General features: G+C 38.4%; 1 protein-coding gene across 2 annotated transcripts; it reads right to left on the bottom strand.

Moving 5' to 3' along the window:
* Nucleotides 1-1,941: 1,941 nt before the first annotated feature.
* On the bottom strand, nt 1,942-26,040 carry Lhx8 (LIM homeobox 8). Of its 2 annotated transcripts, none has more exons than XM_048349943.1 (9): nt 25,784-26,040; nt 23,739-23,825; nt 23,217-23,378; nt 19,177-19,298; nt 16,920-17,140; nt 16,293-16,396; nt 10,887-10,982; nt 5,805-5,988; nt 1,942-2,660 (listed from the first exon to the last, which is right to left on the bottom strand). In XM_048349943.1, the coding sequence occupies exons 1-9, from the start codon at nt 25,862-25,864 to the stop codon at nt 2,584-2,586; spliced, it is 1,134 nt and encodes a 377-aa protein (XP_048205900.1). In that variant the 5' UTR covers nt 25,865-26,040; the 3' UTR covers nt 1,942-2,583. The 2 variants fall into 2 exon arrangements, with proteins under 2 accessions (XP_048205900.1, XP_048205899.1); XM_048349942.1 differs by lacking the exon at nt 25,784-26,040 and adding an exon at nt 25,514-25,582.
* Nucleotides 26,041-26,075: the final 35 nt, after the last annotated feature.

Below are 26,075 nucleotides of genomic sequence, written 5' to 3'. Positions count from 1 at the left end.
AAATCTGAAATCTTCATCTCCAAACCATCAAGAGGCAAAGTTGGAGTACAAGCAGTAGAGTACCAGCTGAGTAAGCAAGAAAGCAAGAGTATGAGGTCCTGAATTCAAACATTACTACCATTAAGAAAAAGAAAACAAAAAAGAAACAAGTAAAACAGAATATAGCTACTTTCCAATGCCTATAAAGTATTTTTTCAGTACATACTATGATTCTGGGACAACTAAAAACAGATATTATTATAAGTAATGTGGAATTGTTAATATGTGTAAAAACTACTGTTAATGATACCTTGTCCTATAACAAGAATCTGTAAGGAGCACTTACTCTGGGTGTCTAAATGATTGGCATTAAACAATTACGGAACGCCCCTCCCCCTGCCACTGCCAACACACATGTGACTCATGACTAAGACATCCTACTTGTTATCAGGTCTGCCTCATCCAACAATAAAATGTTTTCTTCCTACAATCCTTGCAAATGCTGTTTGAGCAGCCTCAGTTCAAGCATGTGAGTAATGTGTCTGCAGGCCTACCTACACTGAACACTACAGCATGGAAATGCTTCAATTCTTCTCATTTACAATTAGGATATCTGACTTCTGCTAATAGCATAAAGGCCTACCAGATGATCGTATCATGCATTATTATTTCAGTACTTTCATGTCTGTCTCTCACCATTAACAATTTTGCATGCTCGGTACATGGATCTCTCCATTTTCATAGCTTTGAACTTTTGTGTGCACATTTTCATTTTGAAATTCATCTTGGGAGCTGAAAAGACTAGCGATATGGTTGGTAAAAACTTCAAATTCCAAGGGTAGTGAACATAGGAAAAGACAACCCGATGGAGAGAAATGCACACAACCAGACCCCTCCCAAGCTAAGGGGTGCCAAGTGAATCCAGCTGGGAAGTGTTCAGTTTGGCCAGACTTTCCTTGACATCTGGGAAGGTGAAGCTGACATCATCACTTTATGCCTGAGACAGGTAGACAAAACTCCAGAGACATTAGCATCAATCTCACAGGATCAGGTGGAGGACTTCTGGCTGTGTTCTTTGTTTTGTTTTGGTCAAAAGGATTCCAACTGAAGTAGCAAGTTAACCCCCCCTCCTTTCTCCCATAATAAAATTTAGGCTTGCTGCTTGTGGATTGAGGCAAATTGTCAGTTCGTTTTGGCCACGTGATTGCTTTCTGGTTGCATCTATGATTACTGGGATCGAATTGCAAATACTTCCAGTCCTCAGCCAGATGTGAATCTGCTAAGTTAGACAAAGACTTGCAGAAAAACTGAAGAAGTCTCCTTTTTTTTACCTCATTACTTATTTTTCCTGACTGGAATATGAATGACAAGAAGTACTGATTATGTTCTTCAGACCCAAAAACTAGTGAAAGGGCCAGTACTCACTATTTTGTAAAAATATATATACCTATTTTTATTATCTTGGAATAGTTACACAAAGAGGTTTCATTGCATGCTTTTGTAATTCTGAGAAAACATATACTACTACAAAGGAGATAGCCCTGAGGTTTAGAATGCAGTCCCAAGAATCACTACCCAAAAGATTATTCCCTAGCATGAAAGGGAACAGTCCTTGTTTATGAAGCCCAAACACTTCCAGTTTTACTTTAGCATTTCTGAAGAAATATATTCTTACAGGTATTTCATAGCCATATTAGGATTTCAAAAGGTCATTTTGAAAATAACAGTCTGCTTTTCCTTATATTAATTTTATTAGCTAGTTTTATGAAGGGATTTTCTTTCCAAATTAGATGTTTTCATGTATTCTCTTGTGAAATAAGTGCAGTCATCTATGAATAAGATTCCTATTACTACAATGCAGCTCAAACATGACTTCTTAAAATTGAGTTAGATTTTTAAAGAGATGAAAGACAATTTACTGTGGAACATATACACACATACAAAAGACAACTTGGCTAAAACTTTCACAAGAATGGAAAATGTTTAATAAACTTAGAATGGTGGGCTTATTAAACTATAGTGTTATTTACATCAATAACTCCTCAACCATAACACGGTACTGTGTTTGCATGGCATGCTACAACAGAAGCAATGTCCAATTCATTCAGAAAACATTGGCAAAATAAATTTCAGTCGCAAATTCACAGATACAAGCTTCAAAGTATAAGGTTGTATATAACAAAAAATACAGATAATATTTATAACAATAACTTACAGATACCAACTAATGATAAACTACAATTTCACAAAAGATTGTAAACATTTTGCACACTTGTCAGTCCTTTCTTTTAGGCAAAGTGCTCTTTTGATGACAAATAAATTAACAGATACACACTAGCGTGAACTATTTCCAGACAATACAAAAAAGTTTTTTGATTTGTTTCCTTCTTGTAAACATAAGTTTTACAAAAGCAAAAATGAAGAGTCAATAAAAGTGTCTTGCAGGCCAACTATCGATACATACCTGGGCAGCAAAGTGATGTTCGAAATGCTTTGGGTTTTAAATAAAAAATTAACATTAATATATTTTCAATGCTATTTTATACATAATAAATGACACGTTTATATCCTCAATCATTTCTCTCCCTGAAAAAAAAAAGGAATTTAAGTATGACTTATTGGCAGTTGTGTCATTGAATGGGGTAACAAGGGCTGGAGTCCAAGAGTTGTTGGTGAATGAGCTACAAAATAGAAAAAAAAGTATGGATCAGTTTTTTAGGGTGAATAAAACTTATGGAGGAACAAACAATACCACATGCACATGTCAGTACAGTGACCCCACCTCCAGTTTCTTTCATTAATGATTAAACTACTTCCTCTTTAGACATAAACCAAAACATATTTTACCCAAACATCACTGTAACATTTCACATAAACACATACAATATCAGTGGTGGCATAATAAATAGCAATGATGGTATAACAGGCTCTGATTTTATTTATCTAAATTTAAAGAGTACTGCTTTCGACAAAACCTGCATTGCTTCAAAAAAAAGCAAACTCCTTTTGAGGGCAAGTGGGATATCTGGATATACATGCACACACAAAATCTATCAGAAGGAATCTGAATCAGACCAAATTAGTGAGAAATCACAAGTCAGATCTCAGAGAGGCAGGGAGGTGGGGTGTGGACCAAAGACTGGTTTTTTTTTTTTTTTACCATAAAGATGGAGAAATTTAACATAAAGAAATATTTCATTGGCTGAGAAATTTAGTATTCATAAATTGGACTTTGGGTGGCTGGGGCAAATGTCAAAGATCAGGAGCCATTGAAATGGATAAAAACAAAACAAAACATAAGCAACAACAAAAAGAAACTTAGGCTTTCATTTGAGATCCCAAAAGGATTAAAGTTCCATGAAATAGAAATATATGAGCCTCATGTGAAGTAACTAGATTCAGTTGATCTCCACTTAGCCTAACATAATGCTGTTAAAAATAATCACCTCTTATAGAAAACAATCTACAGCCTTAAGTTATTTTTAGTTTTTCATACTTAATATCTGAAATTAAATAAAAGACAAATAAAAAGACACGACTTAACTAAAAACAAAGAGGAAACAAACCAGAACAGATCCACAAAAGATATTAGAGGTACCAAACATAAAGTTTAGTATGACTCTAATTAATATGACAATTAAATAAGAAATTAAATGTGATGTTAGAAGAAAAATAGAAATTCTCAAGCTGACAAGCACAACTGATATGAAGGTGAGAATGGGTGAGTTTAGACATATAATTAGAAAACTAGAAGATAGGTCAAAAGAAAATATCTATTCTAAACCACATAGGTCAAGAAGCCAGAAAATGTGGTTTCCTCCCCCCCCCCCAATAGGAGAGAAATTATTTTTGAAGAAAAAAAAAGCTGAGAAGGGTTTATTTGGAAAGATGCAAACTTCATATTTAAGAAGTACACCCAGGCACAAAATAATAAAGCCTTTGTAAACCAAACATATTCAAAAAGAAAAAGAAAAGTCTTAGAAATAAAGGACATAAGATATGAGAGATTATGTTTTCTTTAAAAAACTAAAATAGCTTAAGAATTTGTACAATCTTTTAAACAGGATGTCAAAAAAAACACTTCCTCTGCAAGAAAAAGAAAATATCTGATTAACTATAATAAAATTTAGAACCTGTAGTCAGCTACTGGTGGCACATGCCTATAAACCTAGATACTCTGGAGGCAGATTTGAAGGTTGAAGTTCAAAGCCAGCTCCCAGGCAGAAAAGTCTGAGAGACTTATGTCCAATTAATTTTACAAAGTTGGAAGTAGAATTGTGTGGTCAAGTGATAGAGACCACCAGCCTTAAGCAAAAATCTGAATGTGAGTGCAAGTCACTGAGTTCAAGCCCCAGGACTGACACAAAGACACACACACACACACACACACACACACACACACACACACCCCTCAGAAATCTGTGCTACACAAAACATTCCATCAAAAGAGGAGAAAAAGGCAAGTCATTGAATTCAAATTATTTTCAACATATAATTATCAGAAATGTGTGTGCAAACTATATCAATAAATAAAACTAGTTTAAAAACACAAGTGAATAGACCAAGCCCCCAAAAAGATATGCATTGAAGAAGACATATATATGTATATATTTTTATATATACATATATATATATATATCCATTCAACCTCTCAATCTCGTTAGTTATGGGGGAAAAGCAGGTAAGACTATCTTCAAATTGGCTAAAAATAATCAATTCCACCATAGTTGGTGTTGGCAGGGATGTGTAGCACCTGAAACTCAAAACATGCTGATGATGGTCAGTGTGTAAAGTATAGGGAAACTGCTAGACAGAGCTGCCTGAAATTCAGTGTATATACAGCCAGTGACCCTCTGTGCTGCTCCAGGCACAAACCAACTAGAAGGCAGGATTACTGTGTAGCAAAAGGCATGCACAAAAAGTCCACAGCAGCCTGTTTACAAATACCCAAATTGGAAAACAAAACAAAACAAAACCCAAAAAGGTCTATCAAATATAAAATAAACTATCATAAGATTCCTACAATGGAGTTCTATATCATAAGATTATCAAATCTCCAACTTTTGAGTCTCATAAACCATGTAATTAAGAGAGTGAGACACGTGAAAATGTATTCTGTATGGTTCAATTAAGATAAAATTCAAAAGGGGGCAAAACTGAGGCATGGATTAAAGAGGAAAACGGTAATGATTGAGAGGAGACATAAGAGATGTTTGGGGTGCTGGTTATGTTCTACTACTTCATCTGGGCCATATACATAGGGTGTGTTCATAACCCTCATTCATCAAGCTCAGTACTTAGGTTTGTAAGATCTTACCAAAATTTAGTAAAAAAAATCCATATATATATATATTTTTTTATTTTATTTTATTTTTTGCCAGTCCTGGAGCATCAACTCAGGGCCTTGGCTTCTTTTTGCTCAAGGCTAACACTCTGCCACTTGAGCCACATTGCCACTTCTGACTTTTCCTGTTTATGTGGTACTGAGGAATCAAATCCAAGGCTTCATGCATGCAAAGCAAGCACTCTACCACTAAGCCATATTCCCAGCAATAAACAGATTTTATTAGTAAAAATAAAGCACTAAGAATCACTGTGACTATTTGCATGCTTAGTTGTACAGTAGGTTTTAAACCCACACATGAAACTGTACTCAGAAAGATGAAAACATTTGGATAACTTTGCTCTCTATTGTAACCCCTACAATATTGTTCAGTGACTACTGAGGTAATACTTAATAATATGAATCTTATCAGTAATATAATAGTAGAAGTTAACAGTTTCTTATGGCTAGGGAGACAGTGGCTAGATGTTGGGGTACCTACCATCCATATAGCTATGCAGGGCCGTGAGCATCGTTCCATCTTGGGGCACATAGGCAGAGTAGGCCATTTCTTCCAGCATGGGTGGAGACAGCCTAGAAGGGGGCACTGCTGTGACGGGGGCAGAGGAGGAGTGGTTAGGACTGACATGTTTCTTGTGGCGAGCTCTACAATTCTGAAACCACACCTGGGAGCAGGGGAGAAGAACAAGGTAGCCGAGTCAGCTTCAAGGTACTTCAGCCAAAAAGTAAAATACAAACCCAATTATCATCCTGGCACAGAATAAAATTTTTAAGCATTTTGTAGACAGAGATGATCTAAAAAAATAACAGTGGTCAATTTTTTCTCAGATGATACCTTTTCTACACTAAATAGCCAAGGTACATCAGCTTCAAGGTACTTCAGCCAAAAAGTAAAATACAAACCCAATTATCATCCTGGCACAGAATAAAATTTTTAAGCATTTTGTAGACAGAGATGATCTAAAAAAATAACAGTGGTCAATTTTTTCTCAGATGATACCTTTTCTACACTAAATAGCCATTTTTGCACTATGTTAGCACTCCCCACCCCCACCCAGGCTGGCCCAAAAAAGAGTGGCTTGGGGATATGGGTGGGAAAAGGGCTCAAGAATTTCAGAAGTGTCTGGTTTTACTGCTGGCATTTGGAAAGAAAAAAATAGAATAATTCCTTTTAGCCAGAACTTTAAAAAACATACTAGCAAAGTAAATATATTCTTTTAGACACCTGCTGGACTTATTTCAAGTCCTTGTTCAAATGATTAAAATCCCTGAGACTTGAACACTTTCTACAAGCCTCCTAATTCAGTTACTCCAATCACATTTCAGCCTGCTGAGTTCAATTTCTCTTAGTGAATACACATACTATTCCCTAAAGAAGCATTTTAAGTCAGGTCATAATAAGAAAAAAAAAACTAGTAGTGTTTAAATAGAATTCAACACACACATAGCTAACTGGTGAAAGAGTTCACCAGACATAAAGTGCTAACCATCTTGTTAACTAATCCTTTGCAGAAATGAAACAAATAAACGAACAGCAAGCCTTCAAATCCAGGTAGAAATGAGTGAGGCTGGATTGCCAGAATGCTTCCAGAAATTAATGAATTGGCCTTTTTGTAAATTCCTGGCATGAAATAAATCTTGATTAGAGAGTCTTATCTATTAAAATATTCTATCACAGAATGCAGCCCAGTGGTTGAGCATTTGCCTAGCTAGCATGTCCAAGGCCCAGAGTTCAATCCTTAGCACTGAAAACACACCTATCGCTTAATGTACATCATTCCAAACAATGGTCTCATGAGAAGAATGAAAGAGAAGGGGTGCAAAGCTTTGAGGACTTGGGATAAGAAACCTTTGGCCTCAGGGGGGCAAGCCCAGGAAAAAAATCAGAGGCATAATTTCTGTTCCAGTTTGGTGGGTAGGGAAACAGGGCTGATTAACGTGGAGCAGAGGAAGTTGCAAAGAATGTATCTAGGAAAATTCAAAGACACACCCTGCTATTGGGACTCAAAAATAAAGGGCTGGGGAACTGGGAATGTGGCTTAGTGGTAGAGTGCTTGTCTAACATGCACGAAGCCCTGAGTTTAATTCTTTAGCACCATATAAACAGAAAAAGCAGGAAGTGGTGCTGTGCCTCCTAGCCTTGAGCAAAACGAAGCCAGTGATGGTGCTCAGGCCCCGAGTCCAAGCCCTGGGACTGACAAAAAAAAAAAAAAAAAAAAAAAAAAAAGTCTGGCAAAATATAAGCCCAAAGGATTAAAGGAATAAAAATTAGTAATGTCTCCAGGACAGAACTAGCATACATCAAAGAAAAGGACTGAGACTCTGCAATACCCTTATGGAGACTATGGCCATAGTGCTCAGTGCCCAGTCACAGTCTGCCCACAGGGTTTGTAAGACTGTGTGCCACTGCCATCAGCAGGCTGCCTCTCCCAAACAGGAGATCTCACCTCCTCCACTAGAGATAGGATGTGCTGCCACCTGCCCTTCGAAGAAGTCAAACACCCCAGACCACATCATAGAACCCAGTGTACTTCGCTCTGGTCCCCACAGTTTTTCCAAAGCATCTTTTGCTCTTAATTGTATACATTGCATGAAGTCTATTCAGTTGCAAAACATATGATACCCTAAATCCCAATTATGATCTTTTCTTTGAAACAAAAAATTACATCAGACTTTGGAAATATTGAGGAACATGTGACAAAAAACACAGAATGACTACCTTAATACTAATTCAAGTAGCTCCTTGGAAGACCATCCATGGTTAATCAAGCACAGAGAGCATTTGCAAACACAAAGTGTCTCCAAACTTGATGAGCAAACTATAGCCAAACATTCCAGACATCAGAATTTAAAAAAAAAAACTTTGAGGGCTGGGGATATAGCCTAGTGGCAAGAGTGCTTGCCTCGGATACACGAGGCCCTAGGTTTGATTCCCCAGCACCACATATACAGAAAACGGCCAGAAGGGGCGCTGTGGCTCAAGTGGCAGAGTGCTAGCCTTGAGCGGGAAGAAGCCAGGGACAGTGCTCAGGCCCTGAGTCCAAGGCCCAGGACTGGCCAAAAAAAAAAAAAAAAAAAAAAAACGAAAAAAAAACTTTCATAAGAATACAACCTATCTTAATAGAAAAACAAATCCTTCTGATCCCTTTAGCCTCCTTAAGATTTTTTTCTTCTGCTTTGCAAGCCTCTAGCAAGAGTTAAAAAATTTTTTTTGCCAATCCTGGGGCTTGGAACTCAGGTCTTGAGCATTGTCACTGGCTTCTTTTTGCTCAAGGTTAGCATTCTACCTCTTGAGCCACAACACCACTTCTGCCTTTTCTGTTTATGTAGTAATGAGGAATCGATTCAGGGCTTCATGAATGCTAGGCAAGCACTCTACTGCTAAGCCACATTCCCAGCCCAAGAGTTAAAAGCTTTTGAGCACAAAATAAAGTGTTTGAATTATAAATCATGCGCTACAAAAGCAGCAGGCCAGAGAGAGATAATGCAAAAGCAAACCATATGTAAAAATGAGTCCTTTGGAAAACTATCAAAAAGATACAATTATATATAATATATAAGATACAATTATATCATATATAAGGTATAAGATGCAATTATAAATTACTGGTAAAGTCATATAAAATTTTTGGGGCTGGGGATATGGCCTAGTGGCAAGAGTGCTTGCCTCGTATACATGAGGTCCTGGGTTCAATTCCCCAGCACAGCACCACATATATAGAAAAAACAGGAAGTGGTGCTGTGGTTCAAGTGGCAGTATGCTAGTCTTGAGCAAAAAGAAGCCAGGGACTGACAGTGCTCAGGCCCTGAGTCCAAGCCCCAGGACTGGCCAAAAAAAAAAAAAAAAAAAAAATCCGTGAATATTACTGATTTAGAAGAAACTAGTCAATAATTAAAGAGAAATAAATAAGTAAATGTCTACCTCACTTTGAATCAATCCAGATTAAAAAGGAAAAAAAAAACTAAGCATGTAGCTCTGGACAGAAGAAATTGGTATTACCTATCTGAAAGCTAATTTTTGTATGAAGTCTCAAAATGTTCTACTTTTAATTTGATTGTCTCATTTTTAGAAATGTTCCCCGAGGAAACAACTGAACAAGCATGCAAGCAAGATGCACAACATTGCTCATGGCAGCACCTTTGGGATAGTGAGAAACACTATCATGTGCTTAACACATGAAAAAAATAAAACAGATGCAAAGGATGTCTGTGTGAGATACTTTCTGACTATGTAGCCTTGGCTGTTCAGGAATTCTCCATCCTTCTACCTCCCAAATGCTGGGATTGCAGGCATGTACCGCCATGCTTGGCTCAGATATAGACCTTAGTATGGAAGAGTAATCTTGATAAACTGATTAAAGAAATAGCAAGTTTGACACTTTTCCTATAAGATATATAATTCATAACTCATTTATCTGAAAAAATACATTAATAATGATTGGGTATGGATTCAGAGAATTAGAAAAAACTAAAATGATCCATCTTTATTCATTGAATTTGATACAATGACAGTCTGATCAGTTACATACACCTCATTAAGTCAACTTGTAACTAAAAAGTTGAGACTTTCTATGTGTCAGACCACTGTTTCCCCTAAACTTTGGGTGACATAGTGTGCATATTAAAATAGAGGCAGACTGAACTTAACATGATGAAGAGGACAAAAGGAAAGAAATTATTATCCCTATTCAAGAGCATAGTAATTGATTCTTCAAAAATGCAGTGAAGGGTTATGTAAATTACGTATGCATAGGCACATATATATAACATACACACTTGCATGTTATTATACCCTTGTCATCTCATAAAAATATCCAATCTTCAGTCTTCCCATAGTAAAAGCTAACATGCAAAATACATTCTCCAAGTTTTTAGCACTTGGGCTCAAGTTAACTTGTACATACTACTGTCGATCTAAATAAATACCTGAAAATTACAAAATAAACACCTGTCTTGGGTCCTTCGCCTTTCAATTATAAGAAATATCCCAAGAAGACTCTCCATCACCCTTTGCTTCCAACTAAAATTGTCTGAAATGTACTGTCATGAGTCTGACTTTCTTGAGGTCACCAATGTCATGGAAATACAAAGTCATAAGTAAGAAAGAAACATTGACTAAGTGTGACCTACCCACAAAGGAAATTTTACTTTGAGGCACAGGAAACTTACTATCTTCATGGTAATGTACTGAGAAAGTTCACTGTGAATGCACACCAATACTTTTTCATACTTTCTTTGGCATGACCACATGTCACACATATTTAAAGATATCTATTCTGCACATACCATTTTCCCTATCATTTCCTTGCCTTCTCTTATCCCTGCTATTTTCAGATTATAAAATGACTTCTAGATCTTTTATAAACCTTTCAGCCTTTCCTTAAAGGCAGCAGCACTCCTTTTATTTTAGCTCGTTTTTAGTTCTCGTAAAATTTGGCACTCTAAAATAAACCCAATGCACAAGAATTTTTTAAGAATTCTTCACAATTCTTCACAGTGCCCACTCATAAAAACCTAGAATTAGAACTCTTTGTATGTCCTTATTGACTTTTAAGATTGTCACCTGTATCACACGTCTGCTCAAGCCTGTCCTTTCTGCCAGTTTCTGGAGGGTCTGTGCATCTGGGTTGTTGTCCTGAGCAAACTGTGCTTGCATAACCTGATTAAAAAATGTAATAGTTAAAAACATGCAGCTCAATTCTTTGCCCTTGATGGGCAACTGAAGACATAGAGAAGAATATGGGATACATATATTCTATTACTTGAAAATCAACATAAGAAGAATAAGTGATTAAAAAGGCATACTTTATAAATTTACACCTTGCTGTTATGGTGAGCACTTTTATATAATACACTTCAACAATTAGAAATAAAATCATCTTTTCTTTTTCCCCCTATGCTTATAGATCACAAATGCAATAGCTAAAACATGGCATCAGTTTTATTATGTTGAATATTTCAGCATTAATGAACAGTGAAATATGTTATTATTATACTCCCCAGCATCTCATGATCCTAAATAGCCTCACTGCCCCTTATAATTTTCATGGGTATGTAACTCAAAATGGAGTCCATTTCACTGCTCTGATGCCATCATTTTAGGGGCAAAGGGTATTTACCTATGCAAAAGAATATCTGAATAAGAATTTACCTGGGTAGAGCTGAATGCAGTGTCTCATGTTTTTACTACTCAGAAGGTAGTGATCAGGAGAGTGGTGGTTTGAGGGCAGCCCAGATAACAAACTAACAAGGCATGTTGTAAACCCAGATATGTACGAATCATAATCAGCTTCCTGGTCTGAGCTTAGCCCCAGGCAAAAAGTATTTGACTGTTTCTATCTGTAAAATAGCTAAAGAAAAAGGGGCTTTGGTTGTAGCTTTAGTAGAGTACCTACCTTGCAAGGGTGGGGCACTAAGTTTGAATCACAGTACCACCAAAAAAAAAAAGGTTTACTAAGGTCTAAATGTCTATATATTTAAAAGCTCATGTGTGATTGTGATGTAGAACTTTAGATTTTAATAACTCTGCCAACTGCTACCTGATATTGATACATGAAAGAAGAAAAAAACAACCTCGGTCTTAATTTCCTGAAGTATAAGACATTCCAATAATTATATATAATAAAAGGGAAAGAAGGTGGGGAATATATAAATACAAGGGCCTAAGATTGTTTTAGAAAAAGGAATCCCTGTGGGAGTCAAGTGAGAAACTCAATTTTTTTCCTTTGCCAGAAGTTATTCAACTGGAGTATTATAAAACAGAGAAGATCTGTCACAAAGATGAAGGAGATTCAGTTTCCCAACATGATTACATTTGTCCACAGACCTAGGTACCCAAGTGATCTACACCATTGGCTGTAGGCCTTTCAATGGCATTTTCCACTGTGGTCCTTGTACAGTATCTGCCACAGCACTGTCATGGGGTAGATAAACAGCATATCTGCAAGTCTACTTGCAAGATAGGTAGTTCCTAGGGCAAGGATTATGCCTCACTCTTATCCCTGAGAGTTCAGCTACCTCCCTGCTGGTTATGAAGCTGTGCACTTCATTTGTGACAGACGGAAACTTGACCATGTGAGGAAACTCTGGAGTGTGAGCAAAGTCCAAAGTGGTTCCAGGGAACTATAAGAGGTTTACCACTTGTAGTTTGGAATTAAGATCTCTCTGAACAGTGACTCTTCTAGAATCAAGTATTCCTGGCTTTCCAATTAATTACATTGTATATATATGCTCATTGTAATTTGAACGTTTTTTAAAAATTATTTTATAGGCATAAAGCCTTAATATCTATAATTTCTCTCTTTTTATCCTTTTCTACTCAAAGTGTGCTTCTTACAGGAATGTGTTGGGTTTGTATGTGTGTTGTTGAGCATATAACATCCCAAAAGAAAAAAGAATGAGCAAATTAATTATGGATTTTTTTAATTTTTCAAAAAGAAAAAGCCGAAGAAATATTTGGGCATTGCTTGCAAAAAAAGCAGAATACAGATGCATTTAAAATTCATAAGTATAATATATAACTAAATTACATTAAATAAAGCAATTTCTCATTAAGGAATAAGGCAGAACTTTAATCAACATGGACCATTTCGAATAGGAATGTTCTGAAGAAAGAGATATTGTCTTTAATCTTCCCGTCACCAAGATCTTTATTTAGTCTCAACAGAAAGAAAAGACCCTTTTAAATTTCTACTTAGTGTCGCTATTCTGCAGACACAAATGGTGTTGGAAACAATTCCTTTTTCAAATGTGGTTAAGGAGTGTGGCTCCTCTCTGTATATAGTAGCAGCTGACCAATTTAATCTAAAAACAGATGAAAGAAGGAACTATCCTTGGCATGTTCAATACTAACAATCACTGACTACAATAAGCAAAGTATAAAGTTAGAAGGAAAATTTTTATTTTCCTGGTCTTGGAGCTTGAATCCAGGGGACTGTGTGTTCTCTCTGAGCTTTCATGCTCAAGACTAACACTCTACCACTTGAGCCACAGCCCCACTTTTACCTTTTGGTGGATAAAGCAATAAAGAGTCTCATGACTTTTCTGCTTGGGCTGACTTTGAACCATGCCCTGCTTAAGAATATCATTCTTGTGAATAGAGCAGAGTGTGTGTTAGAAGTCCATTTGTGGACATATCCTCTTAGTCTTAAAGGTATATTTTTCTAAATGTCTAAAGAAGAATTTCAGGAAAAAATTATTTATTCCTCACATTTTTATCTCTTCACTGTCCAAAACAGGATCTGTATGGTCAGTCTTGACTTATTCATTGGTCATATACAAGAGATTATTATTTTGCTGAATTCAAGCAATAAATTGAATCTGTTTAGCTTTCCAAAATGGGAGGGGGGATCTGACAATGGGGTACACTCCCGACTCATTAGAGGGACTGCCAAAGCAAGTGTTTCAAGCTGGAGCCTTTTTAGTTTTTAACAACAGTTATTCCACATTCCTAAGTTATGAAGAACACTTGAGCACTGTATCTTATTTGTTTCAACCATCCCTAGCATAAAGTAAATACTAATAAATATTGAATATATGAGAGCATTCTTTGAAAGTTCCTTTTTCAATCTAGGATTCTGATGCACATTTTAAAAACAGTGATTCACAACATGTGTAATAACATGGCTGAAATATTTTCTGAACATTTGCAATTTAAAATTATAAGCCTTAATCTGTGACAGTTAGAGTTTCTCCCCTTTCTTTTAGCTGCTGTTTCTGCCCTTGAGAGGAGTTTTGGTAAGGCATATTTTCACTTCTGGTCTGCTGTGAGATCAAGCCAAATTCTCAGACCAGAATTTGAGAAATAGGGTCAGAATCGTGTCTCCCTGACTCCTTTGATGATCTGCTTCGAGGAAAGTTTCTGTACCTCTTGGAGAGGCTACCTACATCAAGAAACTGTTAACACATTAACAGGAAAAAAAAGGCAGGGGTGGGGACAGATATGCCTGGCATAAGGCTTGTCACAAACAGATTGCCACAAAAATTCTCATTTAATTACTATCCATAACTTGCTTCCCACAAAGAGGGGATATACACATACATACATACAGACACGCATGCATACATACACATACACACACACATGGATTTCAAGTTTTCACAATTATATTTTTAGGAACAAATGCTGACATCAAATTGAAGTCATCCACCTTGTCATTATTTAGATGGCAGCCCATTTTGAAAGCAGGTGCACTTATATCAGAGACTGTTTTAACTTAAACATCTTTTAGCAACTGGAAATTGTTCCATAGCTCTTCATATCTAAGTTAAGGCATATAGGATATCCCTGGGAGATTGGGGGATTGCTTATCTGGGACACACCCAGATAGGCAATATTCAAAGGAAGGCATTTCTTTCAATTACTTTACCTTTCATTTGTAATCTACTTATCTTTTAATGTATGTTTAAAAAATTCAAAATAATTATCTGGGTAGATGTCGTTTTCTGAATGGAGCTAGTCTATAATGCAAGGGTGTTTTCCATGGCCATTACCTTAGATTATTTATGTCACATCCAAGTTTCTTTCTCAAAAAAAAATCCTCCAAAAACATTTTTATCTTATCCATGTGAAATTTGAAATGGCAGGTCTTAGAATACTCCATGTAAATCCTTGAAAACATTACTTTCATCCATTTGTTAACATGCTTAAGTATCTTTTAAAGTCTGAACTAAAATTGACACTATATTGAAAGCACCCAGAAATGCCCACTACCAGCTCAATGAATGTTACTTTTCATTAAAACAAATACCACAGCCACATTAATCATTAAGAAAATGTGATTTCCTTTCTTGGAAAAAAATGCCAGAAAGAATCTCACTATGTGTGTAAACTTAAACAAGACTAATTATTTTCTTCACAATTTATATAATTCAAATTTCTGACAAGTATACTTACTCAGTTGGAAGCTATCCTTCCCTTTCTAAGGGGTATAACCAACATCTAGCATGAGATTACAGAATTACTCCTGCTACCTCCTTTTACAAACAAGGAAGGGACTACTTGTTTGAAATCAACTGCATATTCTGATTCATGACAAATGCTCCATTGTTTTGTACTTAAAAGAAAACATATCGTCTTTTCCATTAAAAGCATCACTTTACCACTCACACTTATAATCCTAGCTACTTGGAAAACTTCAAATGGAATGATCATAGTTTGAGATCAGCTCAGACAGAAACATTCTTGAAACCTACTTCTGAACCCATAGCTGGGAATGTGTGTCATCCTAGTTTTATGAAGGACTGAGAACAGGAAGATTAGGATTCCAAGCCACCTTTAGTCAGAAAATTGCTTGAGACTGAATGAAGAAACTAGGGTGGTAGCATATGCATGTCATGCCAGCTAGTATGGGAAGCCAAAACCAGGCAAATAACTGTATCAATTCATATTTGGGCAGGAACCAAGGCTCAATCCCAAAAATAATCAGCACAAATATGGGCTAGAGGCATGACTCAGTGGTAGTGTACCTACCTGCCTACCAAGCACTAATCCCTGAGTTCAAACTTAGTATCAAAACAAGAAACAAAAGGTTGTTGGTAGTTTGTCCAACACAATGCACCCACATTTGGTTTATTTCTGTTGAGTCTGAAAATACTTCATCTTCTTCTGTAATTATATGTTAATATAAAAATTTCTGAGTTTGTTCCAGATTATTAGGAAGGCAGAATAGCTCAACATTTGTTTCTACTTTGGTATTATACCAAAGGATCCCAAGGAAACAAATCTTATATGACTAGAGCATTTATAACATGATGCTGCAAATATGGATACATATTTTAGAGCAGTAAGTATGTTTTCATACATTCATAGGTAGGTTTTTGAAAATAACACATAGGTTTACCTTTCAGAACACATAACAAGGATTTTAGGTAGCAAAAGAATTGCTTTTTTAAAAAATTGTTTTGTTTTTATTTGCTTTGTTTCGGTGGGGAGGGGCTTCAAAAATCATAAGTTCCTTGTCAAGTCTACCTGGAGCTGATCTGCTGTGAAGCTGGTCCGAGCTCTTTTTGCTGGTTTGGGGTGATTAACATCTTGTTCTGTGAGAAGGGCACCTTCCACACTAATTCCATTACCTGCATTGTAAAAACATACCACAAGTATCGGTAATTGAAATGGGGCTATCAATGGGACAGTAATAATTTTCTTGTATATCCTAACTTGTTGTGAAATTGTACATGTCTTCTAAACTGTAAAAGTCCTCAAGTTTGCAAACACACTAAAACACACTGTAGAAACTATTTCATTTATAGGCTTGCATATTCATTCAACAGTGCAAAAAGTTTGTCATGCACATGGAAGGCCATCCCTAGAAGACAAATGTAGTGAAACAATTGTTTACCCAAAGAAAAACTGAACCCTAACTCAAGACTTCTTTCTCTCTGACACTATAGCTTGAAGTTAAATGCATGTACCACAGTTTTCCCTGTAAATAAACAGAAGGAAATCACCACCGACTGTGCAGTGCTAAATGAATTTCACCACAATTATCCTTTGCACATAGTATGCATTCAGATGATCATGGAGAAAAAAAAATCATTTCTATCCCTTTATCTGCTATCCCAAAAGGCTGAAAAAGTATTTTAAGTGCATAGTTACCATTTTCAACTTCTCGTTTTAAATTATCCAACATGCAGTCATAATGTACACGGCAGAGAACTTTCTCTTCCACCAATGCAAACTCCTCTCCCGTGGACAGTTGCCTTTTGCAAGAAAAGCAGGCAAAGCACGCCAAGTGATAGACATTCCCCTTGGCCCTCCGGACCCAGTCAGTAGAATGGATGTGCCTCCCACATCGAGAGCAGCGAGTTCCATACCTTCTACGGTAGACAGAAGGGCAGCAGGTGAAGATTCCAGTGCTTGATGAGATATGTATCAGTTTAAGACTAAACTAACACTTTCTCTTATATCACTTGGATAACGTAACTATTTAAATATTTCTCAAATGCGAAAGGAATTTTTTTTTATCTGAAAGTCCATATGGTAAGCAATCAAGATTTGACAGAGGGTCACAATTCAAATCTGTTCTTAAAAATAAAATCTCATTGTTGCTGTAAAGGAAGGTGATATTTTCTTTTTAAATAAATAAGACACAAAACTAAATATTCCTCTTATTTTATCAAACATTAAGGTGTTTATAAATTTATATAGTCTAACACACACACACACACACACACACACACACACCACCACCACCACCACCACAACCACCACTACTGCCATCATACTACTACTACTCTAGAATAAAAGCCTAAAAGTATACCAATTCAAAGTATCTATATTGAGTTATTAAAACCAAGTTGAATGACTGGGTGTGTAGCTTACTGTTAACGAGAATTAGCTTAGCATGGACCAGGCCCTAGGTCCATCCCCGGCATCCCAAAGTAAAACAAACAAAAAGAAATTGAGATGATTAGGAAGAGCTTTAAATAATTTTGTCAAAAGATTTAATTTAGAAAATACCAATTAATATAAAAATAGAAATTTCTCACCCTAAAGGGCAAGGAAAAACAAACTCAAGAATGTTTTCAATCATGAAAAATAGACTGTCTCACTATCCAGGGAAGGAAGGACAAATACAATTGAATCATAATGAAAGGTCAGAACTACATGAAGTACTTTTTTCTTCCAGTCTGAGAGGCTAGATGCTTTATCATCACAGTCATTGTTTTAGCCTGGCAAGCTCAGATCACACTAGATTAGGAAATGTGTATGTCTGCTCATAAATAATCTTCATATAAATTAAACTAGTCTGAAACACTGAGTCCTAAAAAGTAAATCTCAGAAATATGGAGAATTACATATCCCAAGGAACTAGATTTTAGGATCACATCTTTCAAAGGGCTTTAAGCTACTATAAAAATATGATTATCATATTGTAAGTGAAAGAGGAAACAAATTGTAACAACTGATGATGAAATGGAGAGTAAACCTAATGAGAAATAGACATTTGGGAGAATTACAAGGGCCCTGGGTATTATGAAGTGCTTTAAATTGCTTAGTAATTTTGTTCAAATCAGCTGCTAAACTCTCTGAAATCACTTTTTGAAAATGGACTACAAACAATATAATTAGTATTACAAACTTTACAATATAGTTTTAATTTTTAACAGACAGGGACTTTTTTCACAAAAACAGTGGTTTTGTTGGAAATTCAAAGAAAGAAGTATTGACATTTTTAAAGTCATACTTGCAAACAGTTCAGTACATAAATTGATTTTGATCCTAGAAGAGACTTTATATTGAAATAATTGTAAAGAGATAACAGGGAGAAAATGTTACATTTAATATCAGACAAATATATACTTCTAAACTAGAGATGGTAGAGCAGATCAGTATTTTTAGACAAAATAATTTGGTATAGTTATAATATTGAAATGGTCAGTTTTTCTGACTAATGTAGTTGATCACAGTATCCAAAGCTCCAGCGTCTTACAGATGTGTAACTGGGGATTATTTTGCAGTAAATTGGTAAAACTTTAACACAATCTTCATTTTCTTCTGTTAATGATTTTATTGCATTAGATCACTTACCCCGTACAAGGGGTATTGTAGCAATAAGTCATCTTATATCTCATACTTTTGCATAGTAAGGAAAGTTCCCTGTTTTTAGTACCTAAAAATGTTTGTCTTCCAGAGTAGAAGTAATATTTAAAATGATTTTTTATGGGCCGAATTCCTAAAATAGAGAAACACACTTATTTTAACACAAATTATACCTCAAAATATTTTAATCCATGCCATAGAAAAAAATGCAGCTTTCATAAATCAATATAGACAAGAAAAAAGTCTATTACAAAATGCTTTGTGCCTAATCAACTCTTCAAGTATCTAGTGAGATAGTTTAATGGTATACCTGAAGTAATCAAGTTTGCAGAAAATGTCTTTATCTTTGATGTAACAGCTGGTGTGTCTTCCCAAGGAGGTTCTGCAGACACTGCAGGAGAGACAGCGCACATGCCAGCACAAATCATTTACCTGTGAAAGGAGAGAGCAGGTAAGTGGCTCATTTTCTGGTTTTATGTATGAGGAAAGTTCAAGGACAGCCCTGTAATATTCTAAAGTATGTTCTGCTTCCATCCTAAGAGGAACATTTACCTAACAATGAATCTGGATGTATTTGCTTTTAGATTCTAACAAAAATAAAATCACACTACATACTAGAGTTTGTTTTCCTATGACTTACTTTTTAATATTTCTTTGAAGAATTCAGGTTGTTTAGAATGTTTTTTTTCTTTCTTAAGTCAAACCTTGAAGAAGAGAGGAAAAGAATATCTTCTGTTTAAAGTCCTACATAGAGATTTTGGTGTTTGTGTTTCCTAAACTCTTCCCATTATAAAACATGGTAGTGAAGGAAGATACACGTCACATCCTGTCAATCTACTTTTTGGCTAAATATAAGGTGTACATATGTTAAAGGCAACAAGAAAGCAAATGGAAAGAAATTTTGTATAATTCTCACCCTAATAAAAACAATGACTTGGCTACCCTGAACAACCCAGAGATTCTAAGGCGGATGTAAATATTGACATGGAGGTATCTCTGACTCCTTTCTAACATTACACAGCTATACAGAAGCAGTAGAGCCAACGGGAAAGTACTGGAAAACCAACTTAATGATTTGGCTACAGAAGAAAAAATAAATCTGATTATAACAGCTTGCAAAAGTCAGCACAGCATTATTTTCCATTTATACTGCAGGTAGTGGGAGGCAGGAAGATATTTAGTAAAGCTCAGCCCTTTCTTCTCTCTACATAGGAATAAAAACTATCAACTCAGAGAAAAGTTCCCCTTTATTAGTTCCCCTTTATAGTTTCCATCCATAGAAAGAACCCTCATTTTGGTGTGCAAGAATAAAGATGACTGTTAGATTAAGCTGGCTTATAATACAAGCACCCAGTTTGCTTTTATTAATGAAGGAATTAGATTAATGGTGAATTATGTTTCCTATAACAGAAGAGCCAAAACACCATTTACATCTATCTATAAATGGATCGAATGACTGAAATACAAAAGCAAATTACAGAGAGATTTAGCTTTAGTTGCACAATTTCATACAAGAAGGGATATTCTGTCCAAAGATTTTCACATTCTAATTACTGTTCAACATGTTTTCAGTTATATTAAATTCAAAAATAACTTTCAAGCTAAAGGGGAAAAAGGTTTACTAGCTTCTAGTTACAGTATGTGTCTCTTTCCAAAGTATCAACATAAGCTTCATTTCTCAATGAAAATTTAAAAGTTTGGTCTTTAAAATTTTTGAGCTACCTATTCATTAGAGAAGTGTTGGAAAATAATGAAGAATGATAAAAAGAAACGAGAAAAAAAACCCTGAAATGTTAAGCATGGTAAATACTGTCGTGAAAACAAAGATACATTTTCCTCACAGTTTTCCGAAGATATGCTCAATGAGTAAAAAGCATGAAAGTACAAGTTTCCTGTAGCCTTTCAATATGCAGGGCCTTCTTTCAATAATAACAGAGCCCTAGTCTCTTTCTCATCCCCACCTCACTCTCTCCCCAAAAGCCAAATCTAATAATGGGTTTGCCACTTTTCTTCAAAGTGTATTTTGAAACACAAAATAGAAACAAAAAACGCTCTTAAGTATTCCACTCTGTTGTCAAAGAGTAAAATGAAGAGAGGAGATTCTGGAAAGTATACAGCTAGAGCACTAATATCTGGTTAGTGCCAAAACATAAGACTAAGGCCAAGCCAGACAAGTACCCAAGTGACAGGACACTGAAGTAGTATGTTAAGGAATATGTGCTTCTATCTACTCTTGTACTTTCCTAATTCCATTTTACCGTGCTTCACAAGGTAGCTATGCTTTTCCTATTCTAGTTATATCCTCAAAACTATATTTATTCTAGTTCCAATTTTTGTTTGGTTAAACAAGTTTGAATTCGAGTTTATCTGGAAGATTACAAGCATAAAGTATATGAGGGAGCTAGGAACTCAATCTCCTGTCCCACCACAAAAGAGAGCTTTATGTAAGTCATATAGATTAAAAAAAAAAGTCACTTAAAATGAAAATAAGCAATAATGTAAATTTTATAAGATGAACATGAAAAATTGTTAGCCATTTCAGAAGGTATGGTGCTAATTATCTTCTCTACTATGAAGATATATTTTGAAATTTTTATAGGTTTTTTTTTACTGTTACTGGGAGATTTATTAACAATAAGACTTTAAGGTTGGTGCTATTGTCTCATACCTATAATCCTACCTACTCAGGAGGCTGAGATCTGAGGGTCTCAGTTCAAAGTCAGCCCAGGCAGGAAAATCTCCATTTAAACACAAAAAGCTGTAAGTAGAGTGGGAGCTCAAGTGATAGAGTGCTAGCCTTAAACACTAAAAAGCTCAGGGACAAAACACACACACACACACACACACACACACACACACACACACGTCTGTCCTGGGCCATGAAACTAATTTCCATCTTAAAAGATAATTTTTAAATATCCAAAGGCTCAGGTTGCACAAGATTGAAAATGGAATGTGAAGAATAAACATTTAAAGAGAATTCACATTTATTTGCCACCTTTAAGAATCCACCACCATATGAGGTTAACTCAGTTATTTTTAGATGTTTTTACTATATCTGGATTGTGTAGGGTAACATTCCCATTTACAGACAAAGCAGCTTTGGATGTTGACATAAAAATGTAAAGAAACCCACTAATTCTCTTTTTGAACTTATATTCTCCATAATTGATCCTTTTGAGAACTTAAGCATGGTGGGGAGAGAACAGAAAGTGAACTGGCTTGTAACTAATTCAGTATAGGAGAAACCATTATTTTACATAGTGGTTTTTAAAAGCTATTGAAGTTGAAAACCCGATGTATTAGGATTAAGACACATGGGACCATGATCCTGTCTGCAATGACATGGATAACTGTGGCCTGCCAGAATTTCTACTTCAAAATTCCCCCCACAAAATTGTAAGAGAAAAGTAAACCAAATTAAGACAGACAGCCAACTCTCAAACCACCACTTGAAACACTTCGACCAAGGCTCATGTGTGCTTGAGCGAAGATGTGCCTAACTTTTTCCTTCCTTCCTTCCTTCCTTCCTTCCTTCCTTCCTTCCTTCCTTCCTTCCTTCCTTTCCTTCCTTTCTCTTCCCTTCCCTTCTTTCTTTCCTTCATCCCTTCCTTTGTCCATCCCTCCTTCCTTACTGCCTTCCCTTTTTTCTCCTAAGCATTGCATAGAAACAGCTTAATAAGAGCAGAAAGCTATTGAAATGGCTTTTATTTAAATGCTTCTGTAAACTTTTACTTTGGAAAAGTTCCCAGATAACTGTAAATAAACATGCCTCTTTATAAAACACATCCAGAAAAGATTTTTCAAGGCTCTCTGAGGTGGCTTCCACCAAAGGAGAGACTCTGCAAAGGAGTCAATTCGTTTTTTCTAGGCGGAGAGAAACACGAGAATATTGGGGTGGAGAGACCAGTCAGTTTAGAGTGAACAAAGGTTTTTTTTGGGGGGGGGGGGAGGAGACGGACTGGGATAGCTGTTTCCCAGTGGGTGAACATTTCCCTACTTCCCTCCTTCTACAAGTAAAAGGTTGATTCCAGCATATCCACCTGGGGAATTGGTTATTCGAAACCATTCGTTCCCATTCTGTAACAGAGGATCCTACAAATTCCTATCACACTTGACCCCAACGCTGGAGTCGCCCTAGATTTTTGCTAAGTCTACAACTTTGATTGAAACTTTGGGTGAAAAGACCAGCAGAGAGGGTGTGTAGTGTGTGTGTTTCGTGTGTGTGTGCGCGCGTGCGTGTGTGTGTGTGTGTGTGTGTGTGTGTGTGTGTGTGTAACTTTTCCCTTTTCCCACAGCTTGTAACCCCACCGGCCTGGCTCCAGTCTGGTGCCGGCAACTCCATCTTACCTTGAGAAGGTATTTGTCCACGATCTCCAGGCCACAGCTGTTGCATACACACTTGCCAGGGGGACAGCCGGAGCCCGAGGCCATGGACTGGGGCGAGGACGACGGGGACAGAGGGGCCGACGAGGAGCACGAATCCTCGTCGCCTGCTCCCTCGGGGCTCACCTGAAGAAAGCAACGCAGGCAGTCCTAGAAAACCCCCTCCTCTTTGCAACCCACCTCCAACACCTTCCCTCTCTGTCCCCCCTGCATGAGCGCCCCCCTGCCTCGCTCACTTCTTGGGGTTTCATTTCCAGCCCCGTCCCTCCAGGTCCAAGTAGGGGCCAAGCACCCGCTTGGGGTTTCTGACCCCTGACCTCCAGGACCCCAGGAGTTTTTACAAGCTTGGCCGGCCCGCCCCGAGGACCCGACCATAAAAGGCTCCCACCCTCCCGGTTTTCCACCGCACTTATTGGGTCCAGTTTGGCTCGAGAAGGAACGCGGGGACTGCAGCCCCTGGCCCTGCGTCGCCTTCCCAAAACTCACCAGTCCTTCCTCCCCGGCGCCTTTCCGAGTCCTCCCGGCCGCCAGGGTTGCAGTCCTCCCACACTCCTCCGACATGAGCCCGCGGCACTGCGGGGCGGGAGCGGGGCACGCAGGGAGAAACAGATCAGAAGTTGAGAGCGTGCACGAGACCCGCAGCTGGCGCACGCAGGGCGAGCTAATGAAGGCCCCCGGGGCACGGGCCCGGCGCGGGCGGCGCTCGCGGCGTCCGAGCGTCCGACCCCGGCGCAGCGTGGGGGGCGGGCAGAGCGTGCAGCCTCCCTCGTGGGCCACTGCCGGCCACCACTCGAGCGCCCAGCGCTGGCAGGACGCGGCGCTCCTGGGGCTCCAGGTCCCCAGTGCTCTCCCGAAAACGTCCCCCCCCCCCCCGCCACGAATAACAAATTAATAACAATCATCCTCGCACAAAGCGTTTTCTTTCTAGACGTCAATCACCTCCGAGCCGGGAACACTGGGGCTAAAGGGGGTGCGGGGCCGGGGGAGGTGGAGTAGAAGAGAAGAAAAGGCGACTGAGAAGGAGGTGGGGGGGGGGGGGAGAGAAACTTGATTTCTTTAATAACCTCAATTAAAAAAGCAAGACACACATATATTTTTTAAGGGGGCTTTTTGAGTAGGATAGCCCGAAAGGTGAAGAGGCTTAATAGGGTACTTGAAAACTAATTACAGCGGGATTTAAGAAGCCTGGTGTTTGTGCCGATGACAATTTGAATGAAAATGCTTCAGATTTAAACCGAGCCAGCGGCTCTTTCGTAAACTTACAGCAATTAGAGCGCTGAGTGATTTACACTCGTTTCTTTAAGGTGTAAATTGCCACTTATTGCTCAGTAAGTCAACATTTGAGCTGCTAAAGGATTATTTTTAGCCAGCGCAAAAAGCGGGTCGAATAATGGAAAATATCCAGCTGAATTTAATTTGTCCCATTTAAAAAAAGAAAAAGAAAAAGGCAACCTCTCCCAACCACGGACAGAATTGGTTTAAAGCAACAACTCGCGTGACTGAAGGCTTTTCAAACGTTTGCTGCAGATCTGTTGGGGGGTGGGGGGAATGCAGTCTCTCTGGGCCTTTTCTGCCAGAATATGAAAAGTCTAGCTTGGTGGGTCCCTGAAGTTGAACGGCCCACTAGTCTGCATGTCCGACTTCTGGCCTTTTCTGTTTTATCTTTCCTTTGAGAGCCCCAGGTCCCTCCCCGAGAGGCCCCGCTGCGACCCTCGGCAGCCACGGGCCGTCAGGTGTGCTGGAAATGCGCGCTGCACTCAGCCGCACCCGGGCCGTGTCCCCGAGTGCATTAAGCCAGTTCAAGCAGAAAAGCCCCACGTTCGCCAAGTATTTGTTACTAACTACCGTGCGGGTCTTGCTGGGACGCGAAAACAGGCTGCAGATGAGTCGTAAACGTAAAAACGCTGTGCACCCGCGGGAAGGTGAGAGCTACCCGGGCTTCGCAATTCCTTCTGGGGACAAAGTATTGGGCTGTTTGGGTGCCGGGGCGGGGGGGGGGGGGGTGACTGTAGTATTTTAAAATAAAGTTCTTCTGGCCCTCCCGGGGATCCTGAGGCCTTCCCGGGTCCACACGTCGCGGAGAGCCTTCAAACTCTGCGCGCCCTTCGGCCAAATGCGCGCCTCGAAGCAACCGAGCTTCGGAGGGCCGGGATCTCTTGAAGCAGAGTCGTTGACCCCACCCAACAGCCGCCCGACCCTCCCGACCCACGCTCCCGGACCGCCACGATCACCACCGCAAAGAGAACGAAAGCACGACTCACATGGACCCGACAGCGCCTTAGACTCGAGACTTCATCTCCCAAATTACAGTCTCCATGCCTCAGGTTAAGTGAGCTTGTGGGGAGGGGAGGTAATGATTACTGACTAACGCTACTACGTAATAAAAAAAAAAAAAAAAAAAAAAACAACACCGTCAGGTCTGAAAACGAGGCCGTCCCAGGTAGTTTCCGAACCTGGTTTAGGAGCCCAAACAACTCGCGTTTGAAGCAAACTGCTATTCAACGGGTCCAGCCTGGCGACGGCTCGCTCACCTTCTCAGGGGAAACTGCCAGCTCCGGCACGTCCTTTTCTTCTAGTTTACACACAAACATCTGATCGCTCTTCCAATACATGGCACTGCTAGATCTGCTTGTCACATACCAACTCCGGAGGGTCCGTGGCTGTCGGCGGCGGCCGATCTCCCCCTCCCCTGCCCCAAGGCACCAATGAACGCCACCAGCGAGTCTAGGTCCGAAGAGGCCGCGGTAGCCGGAACTGCTCTCCAACCCACAGTTCTTAAGACGCCTTTCCCAGCTTCGCTGGGATCTGTTGTCTCTCCAGGAA

Source organism: Perognathus longimembris, chromosome 7, assembly GCF_023159225.1.
Source record: "Perognathus longimembris pacificus isolate PPM17 chromosome 7, ASM2315922v1, whole genome shotgun sequence".
Classification (NCBI taxonomy): Eukaryota; Metazoa; Chordata; class Mammalia; order Rodentia; family Heteromyidae; genus Perognathus; species Perognathus longimembris.
Note: the sequence above shows the minus strand (reverse complement) of the source record. Positions and strands in the feature narration are given on the sequence as shown.

What these genes read in the sequence shown, in the direction of transcription:
- Lhx8 (XM_048349943.1), bottom strand. Translation starts at nt 25,864, where the DNA reads ATGTATTGGAAGAGCGATCAGATGTTTGTGTGTAAACTAGAAGAAAAG. An exon ending in AAAACGAGAAGTTGAAAATG is followed by an intron (nt 16,397 to 16,919) that starts GTAACTATGCAC and finishes TTTACAATGCAG; the next exon opens with GTAATGGAATTAGTGTGGAA. An exon ending in CCTGCATAGCTATATGGATG is followed by an intron (nt 2,661 to 5,804) that starts GTAGGTACCCCA and finishes TCTATTTTGTAG; the next exon opens with CTCATTCACCAACAACTCTT.